Source organism: Cervus elaphus, chromosome 5 (genome assembly GCF_910594005.1).
Source record: "Cervus elaphus chromosome 5, mCerEla1.1, whole genome shotgun sequence".
NCBI lineage: Eukaryota > Metazoa > Chordata > Mammalia > Artiodactyla > Cervidae > Cervus > Cervus elaphus.
In genome coordinates this window covers 41,176,557-41,203,583 of record NC_057819.1, presented here as the reverse complement: position 1 = coordinate 41,203,583, position 27,027 = coordinate 41,176,557, and the positions used below count along the sequence as shown (strand labels likewise).

Here is a 27,027-nt window from a genome sequence, read left to right as displayed (position 1 = left end):
AGGTACCCATCACTACCAAGCTTCAACAAAGACCAGTACGTGGCTAATCTTGTTTCATCTCTCTCCTTCTTCCCTCTCCCTGATGAATTATTTCCAAATTAATTCCAGATGTTGTATCATTTCATCTGTAACTACTTTAGAATGTATCTCTGAAACAGAAGGACTTAAAAAAATATATACATACCCAGAATATCATTACCACATCTAAAGAATTATTCCCACCTAACATCCAGTTATCTGTGTTTACGTGTTCTTGATCGACTCATACACATTTTAAAATATTTTGTTTGTTTGAATCAGAATCCAACTAAGATCCATATACTGACATTGGTTGGTGTTTCTTGAGTCTCTTGTAACCGATAGGTTCTCTCAATTTCTCCTGACTGCGTGCCACCCCCCATGGCCCTACTACCCCACACCCCATCTTCTAATCTACTTGTTGAAGAAACCATCCTATTGTGTTTCCTAGTCTGAATTTTGCTGACAGCAATCCCCCTCCTCCAAATGGGGTCATCTAATATGCCCCTCTTCCCCTGTATTTTCTACAAATTGGTAGTTAGACCTTGAGGTATGATCTAGTATATTTCATAGGTGGTTTGTGTGCTTCCAACAGGAACCATATACTGTCTGGCTGACTTTCTTTTTGTGGTGTTAACTGCTGCCAATCACTGCTTAGATCCTTTAACTCACTGAAAAATGACATTCCAATTCTGTCATTCTTGCTTGATATGTTAGATAGACCAATTCCGTAAAGAGAACTTCCAGATGTTTAAGCTGGATTTAGAAAAGGCAGAGAAATCAGAGATCAAATTGTCAACATCCTTTGGATCATAGAAAAAGCAAGAGAGTTCCAGAGAAACATCTACTTCTGCTTTATTGACTATGCCAAACCCTTTGGCTCTGTGGATCACCACAAACTGTGGAAAATTCTTAAAAAGATGGGAATACCTGACCACCTTACCTGCCTCCTGAGAAGTCTGTATGCAGGTCAAGAAGCAACAGTTAGAACTGGACATGGAACTACAGACTGGTTCCAAATCAGGAAAGGAGTACCTCAAGACTATATATTGTCACCCTGCTTATTTAACTTACATGCAGAGTACATCATGCAAAATGCAGGGCTGGATGAAGCACAAGCTGGAATCAAGATTGCCAGGAGAAATCAATAACCTCAGATACGCAAATGACACCACACTTATGGCAAAAAGCGAAGACGACTAAAAAGCCTCCTGATGAAAGTGCAAGAGGAGAGTGAAAAAGTTGGCTTAAAACTCAACATTCAGAAAACTAAGATCATGGCATCCAGTCCCATCACTTCATGGCAAATAGATGGGGAAACAATGGAAACAGTGACAGTCTTTATTTTCTTGGGCTCCAAAATCACTGTAGATGGTGATGAAATTAAGCAGCCATGAAATTAAGACATTTATTTGCTCCTTGGAAGAAAAGCTATGACAAACCTAAACAGCACAGTAAAAAGCAGAGACATTACTTTGCCAATGAAGGTCCATCTAGTCAAAGCTACGGTTTTTTCTAGTAGTCATTTATGGATGTGAGAGTTGGACCATAAAGAAAGCTGAGTGCCGAAGAATTGATGCTTTGGAACTGTGGTGTTGGAGAAGACTCTTCAGAGTCCCTTGAACTGCATGGAGATCAAACCAGTCCATCCTAAAGGAAATCAATCCTGACTATTCATTGGAAGGACTGATCCTGAAGCTGAAGCGCCAATACTTTGGTCACCTGATTCGAAGAACTGACTCGTTGGAAAAAACCCTGATGCTGGGAAAGATTGAAGGCAGGAGGAGAAGGGGATGACAGAGGATGAGATGGTTGGATGGCATCACTGTCTCAATGGACATGAGTTTGAGCAAGCTCTGGGAGTTGCTGATGGACAGGGGAGCCTGGCGTGCTGCAGTCCATGGGGTTGCAAAGAGTCAGACGTGACTGAGCGACTGAAATGACTGACTGTAAAGAGAAACTCCCCTCATCACTATTTGGTAACCTTGAGGTATGGTTTAGACAGGAAAGGAAATCAGTGTTAGATTGTTTCTCCCTAATTACTGTTTCACAGTAACAGATGGGTTCCTTAGTATTCTCCAAAGTTGACCAATAACTTTCTTTTTTCTTTAGTACCATTATGAACTGATAGACTTAGACTTAGATATATCTGATGTGTTTCAGTCCAATGCAGTTATTATCCTTATAGATGCTCAAGTGGGAGCCTCTTCAAGTTGTCTCCTAATTACTTGAACCTTAAATTAAATCTAGTAATTTTTGAAAGCTTCCTGGATGTCTGATATAACAAGATGTTGCCAGGCTTATCTTGTACATTTTCAGCCCTAAATCTGGATTCAGCCATTTCTCATAGGAGTCTTAGTTGCCTTAAGTGAACCACATTATTTATACACAATGGCCTGGGTGCTAGTGATGCTCTAGTGGACAGAACTAGGAAATATATTTCACTAGACAGAGCTAGGAAATATATATATTTTTTAAATGATTAAAAACCATAACTACCAATCAATATAACATGTATGGTCTTTCTTTCAAAGCCCAGTTATAAATGATACTGCATATAATGATTATTACATGCCCCCTTGGAAAATACTTATAATAATGACTGATTTACAAAGTAAGAAATCAACAATGAACTTTTCCTAAAATCCACTGCGTCTCTTACCAGTTCTGCAAAATCTGCGGCCTCCAAGTCACTCAATGCCGTGTCTAATTCCAACTATGCGAAAAAAAAAAAAGTAACACAAACATTTAATTTTTATTACTTACTTTTTAGTACTGGCCATATAAAAGTGCTTAATTACTTGTGCATGCTAAGTTGCTTCCGTGGTGTCCAACTCTTTGCGACCCCATGGACTGTAGCCACCAGGCTCCTGTCTATGGGATTCTCCAGGAAGAATAATGGAGTGGGTTGCCATTTCATCCTCCAGTAATCACTTGAAGAAGTTAATAAATACCTCTCTCTCCTTTGTCTTATTTAAGGAATGTCCCAAGATGCAACATTTTGCTTTTAAGCTTTGCAATTACAAAAATAAAATTAGTGTATTTTAACATACAGGTATTTTTCCCTTACATGTTAATACTGCAAAATGGGCTTCACTCTGTATCCAGTTCAAACTAATTTATGAAGTTACAAAGCTGCATTACAGTTTTGTCAAAAGCTTTTAACCTATTAAAAATCTTAAGAGGAAAATCAATCTTGATATAGCCAATCTATTATGAATTGTCTATTTTTCTATTTTCTATGTATTTCTCAACAGTTGGATCTTGGAAAATATCAACATTCTTCCCTGTCTCTTGCCTTTAAACTCTTTTGTATAAAAAGACTGTTAATCTTTATTCATGGATTAAATCATGAAAGCAAGTGTTCCCCTGGAACCTGGCACAGTTTAACCACCCTACAGAGTTATTAGAAAAATCTCTTACTTAGGATTTAGCTTCTGTTCCTATGGAAGATGCCGGAACTCTTTCATGTATTTGTCCTTCCCTGAAGCATTCAAAATTTTAAAGCACAATATATTTAATCTGAGGTTTAATCTGTAATGCATATATATAAACTGGAAACTATTGATAGTTAAAATTTGTAGCATATATGGTATTTGTGAAAAATAATCCTTGTTTTTTGTTTTTTTAAAAGGCCAAGGGCACTCTCTGCAGGACTGTTTCACAAACTGTGTCTTACTGAGATGACAGAAGCTTTGGAAACATTAGTCATGCCTCTCAATGCTTTTCACACGGTGTGACTTATTACTCATTTGTGACCTACATTTTTCTGCATATAGCAAATACTTCATGTTCTCCTTTTTGTGGCTATAGTTTCTGTTGTGAAAAACTAGAGGACAAAAAGAAAATTACCTACTTAAGATTTCTGATCACAGAAATGTTAAACAGGTTGCTATTCCTGCTACTGAACTCTATAGGCTAAAACACAAGGTTACTATAATTGCTGCTTCATACTCCTTAAGAGAAAAAGTAAAATATCTTTTCTCTTAATTATTCCAGTGTATCTTAGTAAAAAAAAAAATTTTTTAAAGTCTGACATACAAAATAAGGAAAGAAAACTGAAGTGCAACCTCATCATATACTAAATTCAGAACAAGTATATTTTTCTCCAACTTAAAAGCAATTATTCCTACCTACAAGTTGTCAGGTACAAATTACCTCACACACCTATATGTTTTTAACTAGATTTCTCAAGGCACAAAATTTCTTATTGTTTTCCGTATAGTCAATAAATCCTACTATTTTTAATCACAGTAAGAAATCTCAAAGGGAAAAGCAAAGCATGTGAGTTCTTTGAGTCTGCTGATAAAACAAAAACTTCAAGGATTACCATGTATTTCAAACTTTACATTCATCAGAGACTTTCAGATCACTTTATCAGAGCGTATCTATCTCTTTCCAAAAATATTATTCTTAATTCTCTTAACCAGACTGCAAAATGTAAAAACATCTCAGCTATACCCTCATTGTTTCCCATGTAGAAGTTCCACCTACCCAACTACACTGTGAGCATCCAAAGGACTTTTCTGGATTCCCAGAGCACAGTACACATCTGAGTACTTGGCACAGTAAAGGCTGACCTCCATATAGAAATGTCAGACTCAGAAAATACAAGTACAACCAAAGCTCTGGTGAGATAAAGCAACAGGTATGATTTGAGTCAAAAGATTACAGAATATACATCAGCTCACACAGTGATTTCTCAGTGTGATATTCTCTTAGGCTGATAAAAATAAAGTATACAGGGTGGGAGGTGGGAGGGATGGTCAAGGGAGGAGACATATGTATGCCTATGGCTGATTCATGTTGATGTGTGGCGGAAACCAATGCAATACTGTGAAGCAATTATCCTTCAACTAAAAATTAGTAAATTTTTTTGGAGAAGGAAATGGCAACCCACTCCAGTGTTCTTGCCTAGAGAATCCCACAGACAGAGGAGCCTGGTGGGCTGCTGTCTGTGGGACTGCACAGTGTCAGACACGACTGAAGCGACTTAGCAGCAGCAGCAGGTATCATCTCTTCTCTGCCTCCTGGATGATTATTATGCTATTTTTTTGCAGTGTAAGACACACCTGCTTGGGGAAGTATTGACACATGGCAGAAGGCCACTTGTTCTTGTATAAAAAACATGAAAAATCCATTAGTCAATGTGAAAAAAAATGGATTTACAAGCACAAAGGATTTGATGATAAACTCTTTAAGGAACTCTTTTTTCAGCCTGGAACTAATATAACAGAAAAGTCTGCACATTGGAAACATGGTGAAAAAAAAATTATGGGTCAATTTTCACTGAAGTGGGCTGGATTTATGTATTCACCTCTCATCAGTGTCAAAGGAATTGCGCCCATCATTCCCTGGACAACAGGATGAAAACCTGTCTCTGATTGGACACGAGGGTTATCAGCTATACACACAAGATAAGTGTAAAGTTGAAAAGAGAAATACACTTAACAATCATTCAAGCCTGCATGTTTTAGCTATTTAAAACTTGCATAAAAATGTTCATGAAATTATTTACTTCCTCATGCAAGAAAGCTAATATTATCATTTTTAAACCCAGTTAAATGTACTAGCAAAAAAAAAACTGGCTTTGCAAAGACTGCTAATGCAAAACTTTTCAAGCTGTCCCATCTTTTTATAATAAAAAGAAGCAAAGTTAATAAAATGACCATTCTTTACCACTTACTTAAAAAAATTAGTAAATTTTTTAAAAGTATATAGTCCTTTTAATCAAATATATGCTAAGCTAAGGGGAATAATGTCAATAAAAGAGAAATCTGAATACAGGAAGAAGCCTTCATATGGAATTTATAAGACTAAAATAGGCTGTATTTTTAAATGTCTTAAAGTTCTTAGAAGGAAAATATTTAATCTTAATATATCCAAAGTCTAAAGACACTGCCCCTAAAAACATTTAGTCTTATATCTCTACTCTCACAGAAGAGACTATATACTCTGTGGAGAAAACATTTCTTTAAGTGAAGAGAGTCTTAGGGGAAAGAACTCGGGCAAAACTCATGAGATGATGGTGTGCGTAATTAACTGCTCAGTGGTGTCTGGCTCTTTGCGACTCCATGGACCATAGCCCACCAGGCTCCTCTGTCTATGGAATTTTCCAGAAAAGAACACTGGAGTGGCTTGCAATTTCCTACTCTAGAAAAAAGGTGATGGCACCTCTGACTAACAAAATGTCCTGTGTCTTTCAGAAGAAAAAAGACCCCAGAATGGACATGAGGCAGACTTTGGAACCAGGGTCTGTCTATATTAAAAGTAAGGTTATCTAATTAAACTCTGTCTCTTTTGAACACTTACAATTTCTTATTGAGGGGAGTAGAATTTTATACTTCATGCTTTTCAGTATGGAAATGATTTAGGAAAATGATAATCATTGGCCTCAGATAAAAAAATGCAGCAGGAGGCAGTTGAAAGAGGCAAGGACAAAGAAAGAATACCAGAAGGTGAAGTTTCCTTTAAACATGCTCTAACCCCTCAACTCCCTCCAGTTATACAATATATAATACTTTCATAACTATAATTACAACAATGTGCCAGGCATGACTCTAAGCATTTTATGTATTATAACTTCTTTATGAAGTAGATACTATTATTGTTCCCATTTTACAGATGAGAAAGCTGAGTAAAGAGACTGATATATCAGCTTAAATTATTACTAAACTGTCAAAAGGCATACTTATTTGATCATATATTGTAGAATTCCATGAAGAGCACAGTCTTGAATTGGGGTTTTACTACAACATAGCTTGAGTTTCTTCATGGATAAGGAACTGCTATGGCGTAGTGCCTCATTAATACTATTACAAATGCTGTGGCTAAATATACTGTTGTTTATGAATATGTCTGAAATGAGTCTTCAATCATTCAGTCATTTCAATCAGTAAAGTTATTCTGGATCTAGAAATGACTAAAATCACATTGATAACCCTCATGAACCTTACCTTTGGGTGAGCTATCTATGGGACAATGCTAAGGCTAATTACAGTTGCTCATGTAAACAAAGAACTTGGTATTATTCATGGAGTTTGTATTTCAGTTAAGAATATTTGTTAGCCAATCATTTCATCACCTAACTCAATGACCCTGCATTATAAAATCAAAACCACAGAATTAAAAAGTAAGACACACATATAATTATGATTTCCAAAAAGTATTCCAAGTTTGAACAAAGCTTGAATGTTAAAGTGAGATGAGAGAACTAATTTTTATTTAGAAAGAAAAAGTTCACTGCACTGGACCTCCTGCCATATCAACTAGTTGCCCTTTTAACTCTTACCCACAATCCTGAAAATAACAAAAAGCCTATGGAGAAGAAAAAAAAAAAAAGAAAATAAAGAACTCTACGGCAACTGGCTCTGATTCTTATTTATGACACCTAAGCGTACCTTAATTTCCTGGGGAAGTGTGAGCCACCGAACTCCAGGGAGATTGTCTAAGAGTACTGCACTGGAAGCATCATACTGCTGTGTGCTGGGACTGGCACTCGAATGTAGTTTCGTGGGCTGAAGTGCTCTTTGGAAAAACAAGCTGAAAAAATGATCCAAACGAGGAACATTCTCAACCTGGCAAAAGGCACTGAAAAAACAAGAGCTGTAATGTTAGACAACACATGCAAATGGCGGTCATTGCTTGTACAACCCTAAAGGGACTGGATCTTGCCCAACTACATAGGTTCTCTTCCTTACTCCTCCCTTAATGAGAATTATAGCCATAAGGTAACTGATAGAGTGTGTTAAGAAAGTCACCCTGTCAATATTTTTTACCCTAAAACTTTATTCTCAAATGCACTGGGTAGATGGTACTATGGGAAAACCACAGGGCTAACACAAGTGGTATATCTAAAACAGAATGGGGTGAAGTACCCTTTTGGCAAAAAATGTAAGTTGCTTTCACTTTCAATTATTTCTCAACCATTTACAACTCCCAATATCTTTCAGTCAACATAGGATAACAAAAAGATTCTGAGCTTCTAGAACAGATCTGACTAAATCCTATCACTGCTTTTCACTAGGTAGATCTCTCAGGAAAATCATCTAACCTTTCTCTGAACTTTTGTTCTCAACTCTAAAAACAGGGATAATACAATCTAACTAACTCTCATGAAAAGTACCTAGTATACAGTAAGTACTCATTATGCCTATTACTTACTGGTATACAGTAAACACATGATTAGCCTAAGTTATTTCCTCCCCTCTTTGCTAATGAAGGCACAGCTATTTAAAAACTTAAAAAAAAAACAAACACCTTAGTTTCAATGATTTAAAAGTAGTATAGCATTACTGATAACCATTCAGTGGTATAGACTACTGGATAACACAATAACTGATAAATATATATATATACACACACACACACACACACATACATACACCATTAATATATCAGAATAATATTCACTGATTCATTCAACTAATTACTTGAGTGCCTACTGTGTTTCAGGCACTATTCTCATGGATGGAGGTACAGCAATAAAAATATCAAGACAAAAGACAAAGTCTCTACTCCCATGGAGCTCACATTCTACTGGAGAATGATGATAAAGGATCAAAATGTAAAAACATGAACTTGTACAAAGGACTAAGCAGAGAACACGGCTGTCTGAATGGGTGAGGTGACTGGCTGGCTATTTTAAAGCCAATGGTTAGGGAAGGATCTCTGAGAAGGAACAGGGCATTTAAGCTGAGGTCCTGATGTCAAGAGGGTCTAGTGAGATGGAAGAGCACAAAAGCCAGGGTGTGAACAGGCTTGACCAGGATGCCTGCAGAACAGTACAGAAGGGTGGTGTGGATTGAGATCTGAAATCAGAAGGATATGTGGGAGCCACATAATAATGTAGAAAGATCATTCTGACTTTGGAAATTAAAGAGGCAAGAATGGAGGCAAGGAAATCAGGACATTACTGTAGGAATGAGCCACAGCAGTAGTTGGACAGGGTAATAGTGAAGATGGAGAGAAATGGATGGATTTGAGATTTGTTTTGGAGACAGGTTGATCAGGATTTGTTGCTGGATTGGCTAGGAATGATGAAGGAAACATCTTTAATTTGATCACAACACTAAACTTTGTTAAGGTATAATCAGTTTTCTGTCGCTTACAGAAGACTAAACAGCTCACAACTTACAAATGATAATTTAAGTTTTGGACTTTTTAGTCATTTCATAATTTTTCACAATGGGCCTTTAAAATCTTTCATAATCAGAAAAAAGTGATTAAAAAATTATAGCAAAATGATTGTTAATATCGTGGATCCATACTGCTTCTTGGTTTCAAGAACTCACTGGGTCTTGACATTTATTATTTTAGTTTGCCTTTCAAATTCTAACTTGGATAAGAAAAAACTGCTTAAATTTGCTGTCAACTTGGAGATGCTTCCAAATCAATGGAAGCTAAATATCAAAATGAAATTCAGAGAAATCAAGAGTCCCTCTGCCCTCAACTTACTTCATTGGAATTTATAGAACAACTCCAATTGCTTTATCTTCATCTACAGAATTCATTACAGGAATTTAATCTTTGATCATCTCTAGTTTTTGAAAATAGAGATTCAGCAATATTTGCTCATCTAGTATAAATTTAAGGAGGTAGTTTATAACCACCTTAAGAGTCCTTACTTTCATTGGTTACCATTTTTCTTACTAGTAAAAGGTAAAAGCACTATATATGAATGCCCAGCCTTTTACAGTTCACACATTTGGAAAATGCTAATACGTAATTGGATTTGAGAGGAAGGTGTCTCCTAAGAAGCTCCTGGAGGAAAATACTGCAAATTAGACAATTTCTACAGATGCCATCATCACAGAAAATTCCTTTAGGCAGCTCTGAGAACAGTGACAACAAAGCTGATACTACTATGGTTTGGAAAAGTATATAAACTGTCTTTGGACTTTTTATATTGATATAATCTTAAGGCTTTAAATTAAAGGTACCATTTTAGCCCTCTGAAGTACTGGGAATTACAAAAATCCTCCAAAGAGAAAAAAAAAATCTATTTCTCACTCATAATTTTACATGTTCAAATGTTACATGACTACCTCAAATTTCCTCCTTCAGATCAAGAAAGATGTAGCATATACTGCGAGGTTAAAAAAGCAAGAAGCAGAAAAATATGCAGTGTGAGCACACATGTTAAAAAAAAATGTGTATATTCATATTACATAGACAATATTGGGTTGGTCAGCAAGTTCATTCAGGTTTCTTTGTTAACATCTTGTGGAAGAAAAATCAAACGAACTTTTTGGCCAACTCAATATATGGAAGAATATACATGAAAATAAATAGTCAATAACCTTTTCCACTGTGTCTTTTATTTATTTTAATAGCACATTTTTTTACTAAAAAAAATTAAGGAAAAATATCACATTTTAGGATAGTAATTTGACAATGGTCTTTTAACCAGAAGAAAACACAAAAAAAACTTATTTGAAATCTTCTTACTCTTCTCTGTATCTGTTCTGAAGAAATGCTTACATTTGCTCCTACAAAAATATATCAAATCACAATGGGCTTACATCACTATTTCACAAAACTTATGAGACCTAAAAGAAAACGCACTGGATCAAATGAAAACCTGCCTAGAGCTGTAAAATAAAAGCCAGACATGAAGGATGAGAAAATAAGGTAAACAACAACAACAACAACTGACTTGACAACCAAGGAATACTATTAGGCACAAAAAATCATTTAGAATCATATACTTAAAATGTGACATTCAATTCAAAGAAGTACTCACCTATCTAAAGAACCATACATAAATTTTAAGGTTTGGGCAACATCTTCTATCATATTCCTTAGCTGAGGAAGAGGTACTCTTAAAAAAAAACAAAATAACATCTGTTCATTTATAACACAGACAACTGATTTCATAACAAAAGAAGCAGATCTTTACATTTTATATATATATATATATGAAAAATATGAAAAGTATGTACATTAACTATGAGTACAGCTGTGTAAAATGGTTGTTTCCCACAGAACCAAAAATTCTGACGTCTAGATTTGGGGTTCTAACATGAGTCAAGTACAAACTTTTATATCACCATCTACATTACTTAATCCCCTAAGGATTTAATGGATTTAATTTCCTTTATGTGTAAAATGGGACCATAATCACTAAACCTTCTCAGGTTCATTTTGAGGATTAAATAAAAGTAATACATATAAGAAGTTAGTGCAATATCTGGGCACATAGAAAGAAATGTGAATTCTTGACATTTTCCAGTAATACTAAAATCTCAACGGAACCTCTAACTTTTGTGACAAAACGACACCCCTTAATGAAAGAGAAAGGAAAGAAAGTAGGAGAAAGGAAAGAAGTGGGACTTAACACTTTCTTATTGAAGCCTTGTAGGAATTTTACAAAGCAGGTCTTATTATTCCCATTACACCAATGGGTAAACTGAGGTTTAAGAAGTAACTTCTGCAAGGAAACCCAGGGAGTAGAACCTGCTGGTGGGCTCCAAAGTTACTCTCTACTACCTCACACTGTCTTCCTGGTTATGTCCTCACTGTTCACTGCAGCCATCACAGTAGGGTGATCTGCCCACCGAGAAAACACATGTTACTACTGAGTATATGCCCCACTCCGTCCTCTGCGGGGCAATGCTTTTCTCATCCTGATTGTAAAAGGTATAGTGATGAAGAAAGAAACATACAGACTGTGGCATTAAGACAGACAAGGGAAAAAAATCCCGGGGACGCCAGTTCAATTACAAATCACATGCACGATGTTGGAGATACAGAGATGTACAAACTGACACTTAGGAGGCACTTGGGCATGATCGCTCAATACTCTATTTCCCAATCAGAACAAGTGAGAATAATAATAACTACCTTTCACAGTCATGTGAAACAAGATGAAACAAGGAAAAATAGTCTGCTACAGAGTGGTTGATATGAGCAGTAAGACAGCTGGGTGAGGAGGTGGCTGGGACTATTCCTGACTTGAAGCTTAGGTTAGAGAAGGAGGAGGACCTTCCAATTCATTCTAACTTAACCAGCCAAGTTCTCTAGGAAGGAAATGACATAAGAATTTAGGAAAGTCCCCCTCTCCACCTCCATCGCAGTAATAAAGATTGAGAAAATGGCTAGAGCATCATCTTATCGAGCAAAGCCTTGATCCAGAGCTCAGCAGTGACAGTCCTTTTTTTGGCTTCAGGGCAAAACCTGTGAACACTGTCTCTAGCTGCCTAAATGTGACTGGTGGCATCACATGGTGACATCAGAATGTTGGGGAGCAGCCTCTGCCCACTTCTTTAGCTGGGCATTCCTCTTTGCTCTCTAACTGCCCACACTACTTTATCTTACCACTGTATTAACTGTATCAACTGTATCTTTTCTTTTGCCTTTTGGGCTACTACAAAAGTCTAAAGGCACTACCCTGCCTTTTACCTGCCACTACACTGTAAAGCATCTTATTCTGGATATTCTCCAATTTGTATAAACCCATACTGTGAAAACAACTAAATTTTTCATTACACAACCCATGGCATAGGGCAGTCTCCTAGCAGGGTTCATTATAGTCCTTTTTTAGACAGAAAAATGCACATGCATTTTTCTAAGTGACGACTAAGTCACTTCAGTCGTGTCTGACTCTTTGTGACCCTATGGAGTGTAGCCTGCTGGGCTCCTCTCTAGAGATGGGATTCTCTAGGCAAGAATACTAGAGTGGGTTGCCATGCCCTCCTCCAAGGGATCTTCCTCACCTAGGGACTGAACTTGTGTCTATTATGTCTCCTGCATTGGCAGACGGGTTCTTTACCACTAGTACCACCTGGGAAGCCTGAAAAATGCACATTAGCTGATTAAAGAGAACCATCATGTAATAGTACCACTATCCCATCATGTGAACATTTTTGATTCTCTTTCTGTCCAAAATTAAAGACCCTTTTAAAACACAATCATTTTAATATTTTTCACTGCAGCCTCCTATGGAGTTCCTGTTTATGGTGTTAAAACAAGTCCACGCACTGTTTGATACTCTTGCCCTTGAGTGTGGGCTGGATTTAGTAATTCACTTCTAACACATATATAGATAAATGTCAGTCCACTCTTATAGCCAACTATTAAAATAAGATATATTTCAAAATACTTCCAAAAAGGTTAAGAAGAGGACCACGATAAGACATACCATTAAAGAAATCACTTTCAAGTTAAATATTCATTATTTGGTCAAAGATGCTCAACATCAAGGCAAAACATCTTTCTGCTGACCTTTAATTCTCCAAAATCGCCAACAGGAAAAAGAACAAAAACTGTAAACATGCAAAATCCAAACCGTGATACTGTCAAAAGTCTGAGCAGAGGACAAGCTGATCTCAGCCACCTCTGGTCACATCTTAGAGGAAAATGTATTGACAGCCTTACTAACTAATCTACGCGGGCTGTCCTGGTACCTTTCTGCACTCGTCATGCCAAATGAACACAGGTAGCCATTAAACCAGTGCAGCAAACCTTCCAATTGTAAAACTTCCTGAATTGACCTTTTGACAAAAATGTCATCACTTTAATGAAACAGACTTTATCAGCAGTATTTTAGAAATGAATTTAAGGTAAACAAACATCCCAACTTACTCCTCGGCAGGCAGGCCAATTAACAACAGCTTGTCAGATTCTTTCCAATAAGCTATATGAATTTGTTTTCCATTTAAAAAAAGGGATGAGCTAAGAAAAAAACAGAGTCAAAATGAAATTAAGAATATCTTTAAATGTCATAAAATTATAAACAGTCATTTAGAAAAGATCACATATGGTATGATTTAAGAACCGCATGCTTAATAAGCAAATTTCTTGGCATATACCTAATTGCCACACAGAAAAGGCAAGGAATTGTACAACATAAACATATTCTAAAATACATACTTGCAAAAAGCTCACAAAAACTTGGTCAATCAAAAGTAGACTCATTATAGCAAAAAGCTATTAAAACTCTTTTATTAATATTAATTGACTATATACACATTTTTTAAGAAAGCTTCCATCTCAGTGTGTTAACAAATCTTTACTGATTATCTATTTATGAACCTAATTTACTAAAAGAGATTACAAAGAAGTAAGATATCGTCCCAGGCTCAAAACACAATCACTTAGTATGGGACACATAAACAAGTAACCAAAATGTTGTCAGATTTAAATGTATTCTCAAGGAAACATTTGGAGTAATAAGATATATTCATGATGGTGATGGTTTCAGGGTCTATACCAATGTCAAAAATGATCAAATTATACAGTTTACATATGTGCCATCTACCATACTTCAATTATATTTTAATTAATTTGGAAAGCAGTGTGTTCTAAAAAGAGATACAATAATAAACAATGGAAACACATAATATGATTCAATCTTACAGTGTGGGTAGGTGGTGAGAAGGTGTTTTCTTTGAAATTAAATCTTACTAAAAAGATTAGAAATGAGGCCTGCACCTTAAAAACATGTTAGGAGAAGGAAGCTGGTCACAAATAACAACATATTTCAATTTCTTTCTTACAAAATGTCCAGAATAGGGAAATCTATAGAGGCAAAAAATAGATTAGTGGGTGCTTAGGGCTTGGGGGTGAGTAGGTGAATGAATATCTGAAAGGTAGAGTTCTTCTTTCAGATAATAAAAATGTTCTCAAACTGACTCTGGTGATGGTTTCACATTATCTTCAAATAGCAAAAACCATCCAATTGTATACTTCAAGTGGGTGAATTGTATGATGTATGAACTATATCTCAATAAAACTATTTTTAAAAAGTTTAAATGCCTATGTCATGCTTTTATGAATGTGTGTGCTGTGCCTCATCACTCAGTTGCGTCCAACTCCTTGTGACCCCATGGACTGCAGCCCACCAAGCTCCATGGGGATTCTCCAGGCAAGAATACTGGAGTGGGTTGCCATGCCCTCCTCCAGGTTTATGACTGTGAATATATACTAAATGGAGCCTCAGTTACTAGCATTCTGTAATGAACTAATCTTTCCTATATATACTATATTAAAAGTCCCAGAGTTAAACATCACTTTCATTTAGAAAAACAAAAAATTCTTCCTGTTATCTTGCAAATCCTACCTATTAAGATCCTAGACAAAGACCTACTGTATAGCACAGGAAACTATGCTCAATATATTATAATTATTACAAAGGGAAAAGAATCTAAAAAGGATGTGTGTGTGTGTGTGTGTACACTGTGCTGTACATGTAAAATTAACACATTGTAAACCAACAATATACTTCAATAAAAAATAAAATCCTGAAGGTGTCATTTTAATCAGAAGGTGGGAAAAGAAAAGTTAAAGCCTAGAAAATCCAACTTGATATTGTATCAGTATTGAAGGGCTCATAAAATTTGAGACAAACTTTTTTTTGGTAAAGTCCAAACTGTTGAAATATTAAGAAAAATAGTTTATAATCTGTAGATCTATTTTATGAAAAAAAGCAAAAAAAAAAAAAAAAACACCTCAAAAACTTTGAACCCCCTCTTTCCACAAGTTAACTATAAAATTTCAAAGTCAGGAAATATTATCATGATATCACCTTCTGAATACTCTTTCTAAAGTGTATGTGTATTGGGTGTTTTTCTATCATTGTTTTAAGAACAAAACATTTTGAACTATATGAAAAATTTGTATTCAGTCATCCTTACCAAACACAAAGCTATTGTCAAGCAAGTTAATAATCAAGATACAATCACGAAAAAGCTAAGATTCATCATAATGCCATGCTTAATAGAGACCACTTTTATGAAAAAATTCTAAAATGCAGGTCATTAGTCTAACTTTGTTATGTAAAGTGTGCCCAAACACCCAGATCTACAGCTGTGCTGAGAATCTAATTTTCAATAGGTGAGTAGTAAAAACAACCTATGTGAGAAAGAAATTATCCATAGATACCACACCTATCATATAAATATTTCCATTATAGATACAAACATATTTGTATAACAGATACCTGCATTGGTGTTTTGTCAGAACCAAGGTAAAGAACTTGAAAGAAAAAGAATTAAAGCTAAATAAAAGTCAATTATTACCTCGTAACTTGTGTCCCAGTTACATTTTCCAACATGTCACACAGTGTGAGAAATATCCCTCTCACACTCCGGAGTTTTTGAGATGCCTCAGAAACTGGATAATGATAAAGGATTTCCTGCTGTTAAATGCAAAGAAACAGCAATGTCAATCCTCTGAAATTTTCCAACCATAATTTTTTTCATGCCAAGAATAGACTTTGAATTAAGGAAAAAACAAACAAAAATGACTCCTTTCAGCTTCAGTGGGAGTTTTATGCAAACATAAGGAGAAAAGTATGCCTGGAATTTTAACACATTAACTAGAATTTAATACACACATTTAAAATAAGTTAGAGACTATCAAAATTGGTCATGATATATATGCTGAGTAGAATACTGATTAGTTGGAATAGTTAAACCAATTACCAGCAATGCTTCAAATATTAATCTCCTTTACAATAAATTTAAATACTAACATTTATATTTCACTATATAGATATTCTTGTCTCCTATGGTTACATACGCACACAGACACTAAATGAAACTTTAAGGAGTCTTTAAATTTAATTACTTTCATTACTGACTTTTAAAAGATAAGCTTCATCTTTGCTAAAACCATAAAATTTTTATTTAAATACAAGGCTGTTATTAAACTTACAAAGTGAGAATACAAAATTAAAGTCATGCAGATAAGAAAGAAGTATTAACGATACTATAAAATCTTCTGTTTCAATTTAAAAGCATTTGCCTGTCATAAATTGATCTGAATTCAACCTTTAAAAGGGACATTTTAAATTATGAAAATACTAAATCCATAGGATTATTCACAAAATGCTTAATAGTTTTCTGTTTTCAAGACGAGTATATTCCCAGGAAACAAATATTTTCATAAAATTAAATAAATTTCAAAACCAAGATGTGCATTGTTAGTACTTTTTCATGAAGGGATGGCTCAATCTGTACCTCACTTTTTTGCTGTTACTTAAAATGCTATTTTTCTCTACAACAAATTAAAAGCAAGCAAAATAAAAATTTCTAGATAGAAACCATAGAGAATTCAGAGTACTTTCCACTTATGATATTCAATGGCAATACCCTCAAATATTAATATAACCATGATTGAAACCCAGACTTTTAAAATGCTGTATCTTTTCTTTGGTTCTCTCTCTAAAGAGTGTTCTACACTTTGCTTTCATCTCTCTTTAAAAGAAACAATTATGTGGCTTGGAGTCCATGTCTTAGCAACTTTCATGTTAGGATAAAATATAAATAATAACAAACTGGACACATCTGTTTTTTATACTTACCAAGTAGATTTAATATATGCAAACTGCTATGGAAGATGTGGGCTAAATACAGCCTGCTTAATAACCTGAACTTCTGGTAGTATTTCTAGTGTAAAAGTAATCACAAAACATTTTATCTCTAGAAATTAAGTCAAACACCCATTAAGATCTTCTGTTATGTCCATTTAATAAATTTGAACCTTAACTGGCAAACAAATTTACTGTATTTAGCCAAACACCAAAAAACACCACTTTAAACAAATAACCACATAGTCTTTGATTATTTTTTTTTAAGTCCAAATCTTGTAACTTGAGGCAAACAAGCTGTTATTAAATATGTAACTCATATGAAAACAAAATGACCCTATGACATTTAATTGTAAAATAAGTAATACCAGAATACAAAGGTCATTTGAGAAAGTCTCTGCTCCAACCCCTGCAGCAACCAGCCCACAAAGCCTCACTATTCAAGACCTGGCAAGCACCACAGTTCCTAACCAACTTAATTAGCTGTGTTTTAAAGCACTTGTTAGTAGCATGCATTTGCAGCAGCTTCCATTCTGTTCAGTACGAATAAAAAGCCTCTCCTAATGACAATGTTGATACAGGGCTGTCAATAGACCGAAACCTGCTCATTAGAGAAACATCGACACACTTTCCCATGGAAAGAAAGGCGAGGATGACAAAAGGCCTCAGCACCATCCTACTCCAAGACGACCTTGAAAGATGCAGGGTGCTACCATCTCAGAAATATGCTATGTGTTTTATTTAATACATGGTTAAATTTCTCACTTGTTCTAAAGATACAAGGGACTAGTAATATGTGCAAGAAATTAGAGTTATCACCTCTAGGTCTCCATGTATTCTTCAGAGCACAGCAAATTATAAAAATTTGTGTAAGTAAATTCCTTCCTTTCCAGTTCAGTTATTGGCTAAATTCGGACATATGAAAAAGCAACACAAGGAAATATACACTTTGAATAAAAATGGACTTGTCATTGACAGTATAGACTGCAAGGATTTCAAAAGAAAAGAAATGTAAATTAGGTCTAAACTTTAATGTGTGTGGTTTTTAAAAAATTATTTAATTATTTATTTTTTGGCAGCATAGTGCAGCACACGGCATCTTAGTTCCTCAACCAGGGACGGAACCTGCACCCCTGCAGCAGAAGTTCAGTCTTAACCAGGGAAGTCCCGGTAAAAACTTTTTTGATTTCACTTCTGCTCAAAGCATTATGGTACACTAGGTACTCTGAGACCCTTGTGCTTGTAAAACAACCAGATTCATGGCCAAAACATACTTGTTGAACTGCTCAATATAAAAGAGCTAGAGAGGTCTCCAATGACAACCTCTCCATACCCTTCCTTCAGCATTGCAAAGCAAGCTGGGGCCTCAGCTGGGAGTGGTAAGTAGAGGGCAGAAGGACAGAGGCAGGCTGTCTTGAGGGCTGATACATACAATGCCTTTAGTCAGGACACTGAGCTTTGGGCCAATAGTTAGGTAGGTGAGTTGAGCCTAGGACCATCGTGTTAAACCCAGACCTTTGGGTGAGGCTGAAGTGCCCTACGTCAGTGAGAGAAGCAGAAGAAGCAAATTCTCCTTGCAGGAAGGCATTCCCCATTTAGAACCAAAGGATGCCCAAAGATAAAAATCAAGCAGCAAGTTTAGTCAGTGATACCCAAGAACATAACACGGTAAGCCACCACAAGTCAGAGTCCCCATCAGGAGAAGGTCTGTATGAGATCCTTAGAGAAGGTAAAGAATCACTAAGACAAGCAAGCAACAAGACATTATCAGGAATAGTCCAGCAGATTTGCATGTGAATTAGTTAAAAACTTTTCAGGAATTTCTCAAAATAAAAATGGGACTGTTTAAACAAACAGATACCACAGAGAGGTTAAAAAGCAGTTTGGACATAGCAGAAGCAAGAAACTGAACACAGATAATACAACAGATCTTGAAAAGGAATGATGGAGAGTCCTTAATTAATAGCAACTACGAAGTCAGAAGACAAAGAAACAATGTCTTCAAACAGATTAGAGAAAAAAATTTTCTGTTTAGTTGGCATGACCAGTGCCATGTGTTGACTTCATCTTCTTGGCGACACAAGAAGACTTAAACAAAGGAAGCATTGCAGGAAGAATTACAAAGCTACCTCTCAAGGAGGGTGAAAAAGGCAGCATCAGATAAACAACAACAAAAAGAATTCAGTGAAAGAGAAATGCCTAAAGTACAAGTTTTAGGAAGAAGAAAAATAATCAAATAAGGTGAGATATAAGAATAGTGAATTTAAAAAAGGTAAACATACATGCAAATTTAAAGATGATTCATCTGTATGAAATACGACACATAAAATATGAACTTTATGATATATAATTTATACATTCTGTAATATATAAAATACAGTAATAAATAGTAGTACCAGTAGTATAATTATGCTCAATTTGCAGAATTTTAAAAAATGATGGCACTTAACTACTGATGATAATAGCATGTATGTGAAGAGGGGAAAATTGGGAGTTAAGGTGTACTAAGGGCTTTGAATTATTTTGAAAAAGGGTTAAGATAGTGTTTAACTTTAGAATCTGTTAAGACAAATATCATGAGAAAATATTTAGAGTAATCACAAGAAAACAGAAATAAGAACATACAGCAAGAATAGTAATGATACAAGCAACCAAGTATAGGTTAAAAAATATCATGGAAAAAGCAGTTCAAATAGACATTTTTAAAGAATATAGGGAGAAACAAATTCAAATATTTTAGTAATCTCTATAAATGGGTTCACTGAGCTTGTCAATGGGAAGACTGCTGTGTGGAAGAGAGATACCAAAAACACAAGACAGAGTGGCTGAGAAACCTTGCTATGCATTTGGAAGTCTACAAAGAAGTCCTTGTCCTTACTTTTTTCCTTTGCACTTTGAGAAGACACTCACCTCTTCCTTTGATGTGTCCGAGTCAAGCTGCAGTGTGAGGTACATAACGATGTGAGGAGTGTTTAGAATATTCTGCTGGATACCTTCTACCTCTTCTCCCCACAGAAGTTTGACTAGATCACTTGTGTTCGACTGTGCCTTTTTCTGTCTTGGTTGAGTTGTTTCCTTTTTCATAGCATATGCATTTTCGAATGTCAGTTTCACCTTCAAAAAATTAAAATATATTGATTTTATAACAAGGGAAAATCAGCGGTGGTTTTCACAAAGAAGACTCTGTACATGCACATTCACTCCAGTATGCATAAAAATCACTGTAGAGTCTGGGCTCCTTGATGGCAGGAACTTTGTATTCTATTTATATTTGTATCTGCAGCTCCTAGGACAATGGCTGGTACGTATTATTACAAACATTTCTTGAGTAAGAATGTATAGATCTCTGCACCTAAGTTCATTAATTTAAACTTCAGTTCAGCTCAGTTCAGTCACTCAGTCGTGTCCGACTCTGCGACCCGATGAATTGCAGCACGCCAGGCCTCCCTGTCCATCACCAACTCCCAGAGTTTACTCAAACTTATGCCCATCGAGTCGGTGACACCATCCAGCCATCTCATCCTCTGTCGTCCCCTTCTCCTCCTGCCCCCAATCCCTCCCAGCATCAGGGTCTTTTCCAACGAGTCAACTCTTCACGTGAGGTGGCCAAAGTATTGGAGTTTCAGCTTCAGCATCAGTCCTTCCAATGAACACCCAGGACTGATCTCCTTTAGGATGGACTGGTTGGATCTCCTTGCAGTCCGAGGGACTCTCAAGAGTTAGTCATTGTATTTCAGGGACTTCCCAGGTTTGGTGCTAGCGGTAGAAAATCTGCCTGCCAATGGAGGAGGATAAAAGACGTGGGTTAGATCCCTGGGTCGGGAAAATACCCTGGAGGAGGAAATGGGAAACCACGCCAGTGTTCTTACCTGGAGAATCCCATGGACAGAGGAGCCTGGCGGGCTACAGTCCATGGGGTCACAAAGAGTGGGACACGACTGAGCGACTAACACACACACATTGTATTCTAAGTATTGACAACAAATACAAGATATGCCATGGGAAAGCAAAAGTTAGTATGAGCTGATAGTGTAATAAAGAGTAACACTGCATTACAAATGCTAATAGCACTGACTCATCTGGGGAAATTAACAGGAAGAGATTCAGGATTAAAAGCAACCTCATGCAACCAGAATTAGCTCTCTGTTCAAATGGGGATACTCAAATATTCTTCTCTTAGATATTCTTTGTGGTCTTTTAAAATAAAGGCTAACAAGAACAAAAACTTATCAACATGTTGGATCTTGAACTGTGGCCCTAAGAAGAGTATCTATCTTATCAAGATAGTTTTAATTTCATGGCTTGATGTCAAATAAGATTGGCAAGAGTCCAGAATGTGGCCATCTTCCAGTTGTTGAAAGGTAGCTTCCATTTCTCAATTACCTTTTCTTGAAAAAGGAGATATGTGTCTAGATGCCAGCTGACCAAAGATAACTTGCTTATCTCGAAGAAGCACCAGTGTGTATCTTGACTAAAAGAAGTCGTCACTACATATAGTTAATTTTGTGTAGCAAGGACATCATCACAAGCTACATAGGCACAAAATATTCCTAATGTTTAAAATCTTATCAGAATACAGATAAGTCAGGACATTCTAATCATAACAATCTATATAAAAAGTGCAATGACTTTTTAAAATTAAATTTTAAAATTAAAAAAATAAATTCATGCTTGATCAAGAATAAAGAAGTCTGGATGATACATGTATATTAACTCATCACACTGTACAATCTAAACAGATACAATTTTTATTTGTCAATCAAACCTCAATAAACTGGGGGGGAAAAGGAAATTTCGTCAATATTTAAAAGCAGATAAAATTGTTAATATAAAAAAAAATTGTTAATATGCAGTAAGTTGCATTTTGAGAGGAAACATTTAAAAATTACTATCAAGACAGTAATAATCCCTATTTTTGATAACTTATTAAAAGGTACTATATTCAAGTCCAACTTTAAATATATGATAAATACTAATATATCACTGTCATTTTAAAAAAATGAGTCCTAAATATTTATATATTTTCATAAAAATATTAAGCATATTATTTAAAAAATTCATAATCGCATCAGCCTATCTATTGTTAGTATTATACTGTGAAATAAATCTACCCGGATGAGTAAAACTTTCCAAAAGAAAAACTATCTAGATATCTTTCTTTTTTGGTTGGCAAAGAGTGACTATGGTTGCATTCAATTCTGCTTATCTGTAGCTGTCTAATATTTCAGGGGCGCTGAGTTATCTTTGTCTACCTAAGATGGTTCAGACAGTAAAGCATCTGCCTGCAATGCAGGAGAACTGGGTTTTATTTCTGGGTTGGGAAGATCCCCTGGAGAAGGAAATGGAAATCCACTCCAGTATTCTTGCCTGGAAAGTCCCATGGACAGAGGAGCTTGGCAGGCTATAGTCCATGGGGTCTCAAAGAGTCAGACACGACTGAGTGACTAACACACATACACCTAAAGTGAATTTAGTTAAATAAACATCTTTTCTAAAATACGTTTCAGATTTATTTTACTAACAAGTAGAAAAGGGACATAAGGTCTAAATTCATCAATATGTATATATTCAGAGTTAAGATGAACCAAATCATGGCGAGAGAGTAGGAAGGGAGAAGTTCCTCACGGAATTTTTCTGAGGCCAAATGTTCATGTTTCTTTACAAAACATTTAATATTCTAAATGGAAAAGATCAACCCTTACTAACTTTAATGTTTTCTATAAACTTGATGTTGAAAAATGTGCCCTTGGTATTAGAACACTATCTAAAAAGGCTTGGGACTTCCCTGGTGGTCCAGTGGTTAAGACTCCACACTTCCACTGCAGGGGGTGTGCAGGTTCAATCCCTGGTTGGGGAATTAGGATCTGCATGCTGTATGGCCAAAAAACCCCAAAAGGCTAGTAGAACACTAATATAACTGGATGGGGGGGGAGGTGTTGGAATATTAAGTAAGCTAAACAAAAATATAAAAAGTTAGTGATCCTATATGGGAACACTCAAGATTTATCTGAAAAACTAATATAAGGATAAGAAGGATGAGGTGAAGAAGAGCTTAAGATACACTGTTTCAGAAACGATCTTAGAAAAATGTGAAAAAGAATATTTGGTGTGAGGTTCTGATCCAAACAAGCAATATGTAACCAATATATGGCCTGATAGACTATGTTCTGAGGGTGGCATCTGTTCTAGTGTGTAATGCTCAATATATGTATACATAAATAAAAATATAAAAATAAGCATAAATATTGGAGATGAAAATGGAAACCCACTCCAGTATTCTTGCCATAATTCTTCCATAATTCAATGGACTTAGGAATCTGGAGGGCTACAATCCATGGGCTTGCAAAGAGTCAGACATGACTGACTGAGCAACTGAGCACGCAGAAGCATAAATATATTAAATCCTTGAATGATGACCTGATGAAGCAAAAATGGCTTGGTACTTAGGGTGTTCTTTTATCTGAGAATAAGGATTTAGGAATTTTCAAAAGAAAATATATGGTAGTCTTCAGTGGCGTTCCTTGGAAATGTGAGAAATCTTTAGAATTTGGGGAAATCTCTAGTGCAGACTTTGTACCCTGAGAGAGGGTAATTGTGAAGACTGTCCCCAGCACTGGGCTCTGGGGTGGAGCTGGTCATATGAGTGAAATGGAGGGTGAGAAATCTGACTGTAGCAAGCAGGGGATGAGGGACAACCTCAGGGAGCAGGCGTCACAAGAAGCAGGCTGGGTCTGATGGAGCACCTCTCTGTGAGAGGTGCTCAGAGAAAGAAATGCACTTGTGAACAGGAGGGGCATCTTCTCCAGCTCAGATTCTCGTGGGTGGAGAGGTCAAAAGATAGGGTATGACAAAAGGAAATTAGCTGGTAGATTTATAAAAATGTACGAATTCTACTTTAGACAGCTACAGCAACCTAAAATTTAAGACTGGTATGCTATGCTCGGTAAAGAATGACAGACTTGAAAACAAGTTTTCCCCTCACTATGACAAAAACTCAAACAACACACACACCACAGAACCATCCGTTAACATTCTTTAAGGGACTATTTTAGCCACTATTCTTCTGATGTAAGTAAAGTTGGCTCCATAATGCAAAGATAATTACATGTTAGCAAGACATTTTGAAAAGCTTACATGCTAAGTAGCTATAAATGTCAGGGAATCTGGTTGCTTTGATAAAACCATAAAAGGGTAAGACAGATAACCAAATTAAAAGTTAAGTGCTATTTTTTAAAAGGGGTTGATATATGTAAATATTAAGGATATCATATGTTTTATAGGAAAAAAACTTTTATTGAGTAACATCTAATATAAGATAGTTTATATCAACCTTCTTACAGAAAAGTTTTGTCTTGAGTTTATATGAAACTTCTCATAAAAAGGGTTTTTTTCTGTTGAGTTTATGTGAAGCTTCTTAAAGGAAGGGTATTCTGTTATTCCTCCATGGACATTAAACTGTGACAAGTTTCATCATCTCCTGTCTCCCTCAAAAGGTTTTCTTATTTGTGCAATTTACCGATCCTTTTTTTCCTCCTCCCTTCCCTCCACCCCCGATACCTTCAGGGGATGCTGTACCTTATTCTCAGGTCCAAGGACATGCACTCTATAACTCACCACTTCTAAGACCTTGCTGCTTTAATTATCCTCTCCAATCCACATCATGTAACAAGCCATGTTGCTTTGGCCTCTGCCAAACAAACCAGCCAACGCTCCTTCCCCATTAGCTGCCAAGCCAGCCTCTCCACACGTGGAACCACACAGCCAGACGACAGCCTCACTTCTGCCTCAACGTCTGCATGTCTCTCTCACAACATCTTCGCTGCTCTCCACGTGTCTGATCCTTTCTCCCATGTCTGGCAGATGCTCTGAACAGTCTTTAGTCAACAGTCTGAAGGAATTGAGCCCACTTGGCTCAGCAAATTCTCTTTGATCCTCCTCTTTTGGACAGTATCACGGGACTACTCAAGGCAAAACCTGGAAGGCACCATGGACTCTGTTATCTCCTGCAGAATGTATTGTCCTTTTTACTTCCCACATACTTTACCTCTCATCTACTTCTTCTCCTCCATATCCACAGCCAAGGCCTTTGCCCAGACCATAACTCCCTCTCTTTGGACTATCATAAAGCTAATCACCTGGTTTCCCAATCTCCAGTCCCATCCAGAGGGATATATTCCTAAACGCAAGTCTGATCACATCAGTCATCTTCTTTAAAATACTGACATTAACTAGTTACTTCTGGGTTCTGAGGATAAAAAAGATTTACAAATACTTTTTAAAAAATGTGTCTGTCTACTTCCTAATCTTTCCACAGTATATGTGAGCACCACTTTTGTGTAACAAGGAAATAATACAAGTCGAAATATTCTACTCAAGTATCATCTCTTTAAAGAAGACTCTTCTCCTCTCATAAGCCTAAGAAGTAATGTTCTGCAGGCTGGTCTCCCAGAAAAGGGGTTGGATTCCTCCAAAGTTTCAGGAAAACCAGCAACGGCCTGGTACTTAACCCAATCAGTCCTGGTCAATTGCAATGTCTGGACCCAAATTCCCTGATGAAGCCAGAGGGCGGGGGGATGGTGTTCTACCTGCTGGTTGAATGAATGAGTGTACAGAGATGTGGCAACAGATCAAGATCACAAAAATCAATCACTAGAAGAGTACTGTCACCTTCGTTCTTGTCATTTTGAATTTCTGAACCATTTTTTTATTTTAAAAAATGTAAACCTATAGAAAGTTGCAAGAAGTGTACAATGATCACCCATACATTCCCCTCACTCAGTTTCAGCAATTTTAAAACACATTCTGCCACACTTGTTTCCTCCCTCTTTTCCCCCTTGTCTTACCCACCTCTTCTTAAATCCTCACCTTCTGTCTATTTAAAAAAATAATTTTGCTGTAACTACTTGAGAATTATTTGCAGCTACTTTAATACTTCACTGCTAAGTACCTTAGTACGTATCTCTCCTAAGGCTACACAACCAAATATAATTATGACATTTAGGGATATGACATACAACACTTTTCTCTAACAAAGATCATATTCAAATTTCCCCAAATGTCCCAATAAAGCTATTCCTAATTGCATTAGAGGACCAGTAAAGGAAGGGTTGCTGCATTTGGTTGTATGTTAGCTTAGTCTGTCTTAATCTAAAACAATTCTCTAGCCTTTTTTTCTTTCATGATATTACCATTTTTGAAGAATCTAAGGTAGCTATTTTGCAGAATGTTAAAACCTAGCTTTAAAAGAAATGATTTGGTCTCTCTGTGCTTCACCTAGTGCTCCAGGCTTTGCTGCTGGACTTCACGCTGGTATTCTGGATCTATTTAAAGCAGAACTTATTTAAAATTCAAATACAGAACTGTAGAGTTGGAAGAGGGCTCAGAGATTTATTCTCACAAATGCCCTCTGATTATAGATGAGGAAAGTGAAACCCAGAAGACTTTCGAAAATTGATCAGAGCGAGGTTTAAAATAGAGATCTGCCCTCCTTCTCCTCAGTGACCTTTCTGCCACATTACATTCTCACCCGGGGCCTCTTCTGCTGGATGATGAGAAGCCCTTCAGGCTATTTTTATACCCTGAGTATAAGCTCAATATGCTACTGTTGGTTATTTCCAAAATTAAAATAAAGTCTCCTAAGGTATTCTTTGGGCTTCCCTGGTGGCTCAGCTGGTAAAGAATCCACCTGCGATGTGGGA

General features: G+C 36.3%; 1 protein-coding gene across 5 annotated transcripts in view; it reads right to left on the bottom strand.

The window, feature by feature from the left end:
- The window catches only part of INTU (inturned planar cell polarity protein), a 94,960-nt gene that overhangs the window by 26,149 nt on the left and 41,784 nt on the right, over positions 1–27,027 (bottom strand). For 4 of the 5 annotated variants that reach the window (XM_043902380.1, XM_043902382.1, XM_043902379.1 and 1 more), the window contains 6 exons: positions 20,240–20,443; positions 16,038–16,156; positions 13,603–13,692; positions 10,763–10,840; positions 7,419–7,608; positions 2,681–2,734 (listed from right to left, as the gene is read on the bottom strand). In XM_043902380.1, coding sequence (XP_043758315.1) covers positions 2,681–2,734; positions 7,419–7,608; positions 10,763–10,840; positions 13,603–13,692; positions 16,038–16,156; positions 20,240–20,443 — 735 coding nt within the window. The remainder of the gene's footprint in view (positions 1–2,680; positions 2,735–7,418; positions 7,609–10,762; positions 10,841–13,602; positions 13,693–16,037; positions 16,157–20,239; positions 20,444–27,027) is intronic. The other variant, XM_043902381.1, reaches the window with a different exon arrangement.